Source organism: Symphodus melops, assembly GCF_947650265.1.
Source record: "Symphodus melops genome assembly, chromosome: 7".
Classification (NCBI taxonomy): Eukaryota; Metazoa; Chordata; class Actinopteri; order Labriformes; family Labridae; genus Symphodus; species Symphodus melops.
Window position 1 is genome coordinate 28,794,153 of NC_136697.1, and position 2,500 is coordinate 28,796,652.

The 2,500-nt window shown below is 45.0% G+C and overlaps 1 protein-coding gene across 1 annotated transcript in view; it reads left to right on the top strand.

The window, feature by feature from the left end:
* The first annotated feature begins 137 nt into the window (after positions 1 to 137).
* The window catches only part of lamc1 (laminin, gamma 1), a 15,170-nt gene continuing 12,807 nt past the window's right edge, over positions 138 to 2,500 (top strand). Inside the window, exon 1 of the mRNA XM_079349026.1 lies at positions 138 to 304. Within this exon, the coding sequence (XP_079205152.1) occupies positions 156 to 304 (149 nt within the window). The 5' untranslated portion in view covers positions 138 to 155. The remainder of the gene's footprint in view (positions 305 to 2,500) is intronic.

Here is a 2,500-nt window from a genome sequence, read left to right on the forward strand (position 1 = left end):
GAATCACAACGGGTCAGAAAATCTGACTTCATTGTGTTTTTGTTTAGACGATCTGTGAATGAAGGACGCGCGAGGAGCGGCGGCGGCGGCGGCGTGTTGACGCGCGCTGTCTGCACGCCGTGTTTGCTGATTGATGTCTCTTTAACAGTGTGTCCATGTTGTGTCTCTTGCAGGACTGGGTGACCGCCACAGATATCAGAGTGACCCTGAACAGGCTCAACACGTTCGGAGACGAGGTCTTCAACGACCCCAAGGTCCTCAAGTCTTACTACTACGCCATCTCCGACTTCGCTGTGGGAGGAAGGTAAAGAGCTCCTGATTCATCGCCACGGCAACAAAGACAGAAGACGCTCAATGGTGACAAACCTCTGCTCTGAAACGTTATTCAGGGTGCAGAAGTTTCCTCACAACGTTTGATGGACTCGTCCCGCTCCTACACACAGGTCCTTGACCCCCCCTCTCTGTGTGGTCTGCTTCCTGAGGCCTGCACTGCAGTGAGACATGAAAACACCTTTCGCTCACTAGGAAAAAAAAAAAGGGTTTGGACAGGCATTACGGGAGTGTGAAACAGGCTCCCTCTGCAGCCGTAATCTGTCTGAAATGTGGAACAGATTTCCATTACACAGTCAGCATTCCTGACATTCCTGGCCGGCAAGGCGGGATTACAGGGAGACCGGAATGGGGCGGATCGACCGCCATGACGGGCGGAAGAAAAGGGAAGAGTAGTGAGCTGGAGCACCTGTCAGAGCGGCAGAGTTCAGCCTTTATTTATCCAAGGAGGGGTTTGTGAGGAGTCCTCTGGCAACTCCGCCCTGATCTACCTGAACCTGTTCACCTGAGAGCTCAGCTGGATTTGTCAGCTCATGTTTCCTTAAAGTGCAGCTCAGTCGTATCCCGAAAACCTCTCTTTGTTTTTATGATCACGAGTGCAAACAACATGGCGCTGACATTTTCCCGAGTACATGTAATAGATGCAAAGCTGCGAATCCCAAACTGTAAGGGACCGTCGTAGAGCTAATAAGCTAATTTAATGTAGATCAACCAAGCTCCCAGGAAGTGCAGCAAACCTTAAAGCCAGTCTCACATGGTGGACGCCATTGGGCCCAAAAGCTCTTTCCTCTGAGCTTACATGAGAGATGTCTACAAATCAGCAGAGATTTTGAGATACATCAACTTCCTGATGTGATTAAAGCCGAATTCAGAGATATGTTGTTGACATAAAGAACGAGATCAGAGCTACAGGAAGCTACTGTTAGCTTAATGACTGTTAGCTGTGAAGTTAGCATTATATTTTTTAACTGTCTGCTACTGATGTTCTTTATATTTTTCGCGTGTTAGCATTCAGACTTTTAGCCCTGAAGTTAATCTGTTCAACGGGGTCGTTATCTACCGTTAGCTTTTTGACGGCTAATTTTGAGTTAGCATTCCATCTGTCGCTTTGGTCATCTAAGTGTAGTTGCTACAGAGAACTATGTAAAGGTAAATGGCTAACTAAGTTGACTGTAAGAAGGCTAAACAGTCAGAGAGCTAACAGAAGATATCCACTAGAGGATCTACAAGGCCAATTTTAAGCTAACAGTCTAGCTGATAACCTAAGTGATTTCAAGCTAACATTCAGGAGGCAAACAGTAAATATCTAGTCAATAGTAGAAGAGAGAAGAGTCTATCTTTTAGGCGAACTGATGTAACAGTGTAACCCAGTTAAAGGCTAACAGAGAGCTAGCGGTAAATAGCTAAAGTCAGAGTTAAAGGTTTAGTTGCCAAAGACCTTTCTTCAATGCTAACAGTCCAAGCACAGTTTATTTTCTTTTTGGGACTTCATGTCGATTTATAAACAGCAATTAGCTTCCTTCATGTTGGTGCAGGCTCGTGTGCACAATCTGAGGATGATTCATTCCCTGAATGCTGCTCACAGACCGCACATGAAGACCTTTTTATAAATGTTAATAAATGTTCTGGGTTTTACCTCCTCCTCTACTGAACAAAGACGACTGAGCGGAGCTTTTGATCTTACCCCTAATTACTCAAAGAAATAAAATCTGTCGTCATTTAGTCATAGCGGTCCAGCAGTCTCTTCACTGCCTCTCCTCGTGCGTTGTCAGTCTTTCCACAGCTCTCTGCCAGGCAACACCTGAGACAATAACCGAAGGTAGCTGCAGAGCAAGTCCGGTCCTGTCCAGCCCCCCCCCGACAGGAAGTTTAACAAAACCTTTCCTCAGAGCCACAGAGAGGAAAAACTTCACAGGAGCCCAAAACAATACCAACAGCAAACCTCTGGTTTCTTTTGCTGAGTCTTTTTTTTTACTTACAAATGAAAGTAAAGATCCAAACTGAATCTGAATCCAAACTTTAATGATCAAGTAAGACTCTCGAAATGTCCCAATATTATTTTTCCTTGAATGTTTTTAAAAAGTAGACATGTGCGACATGTTTCACATAAACATATAAGTCCAGTCTCTCTCTCTGTGTGTGAATGTGTGTGTGAGTCCTGACTGAAGCT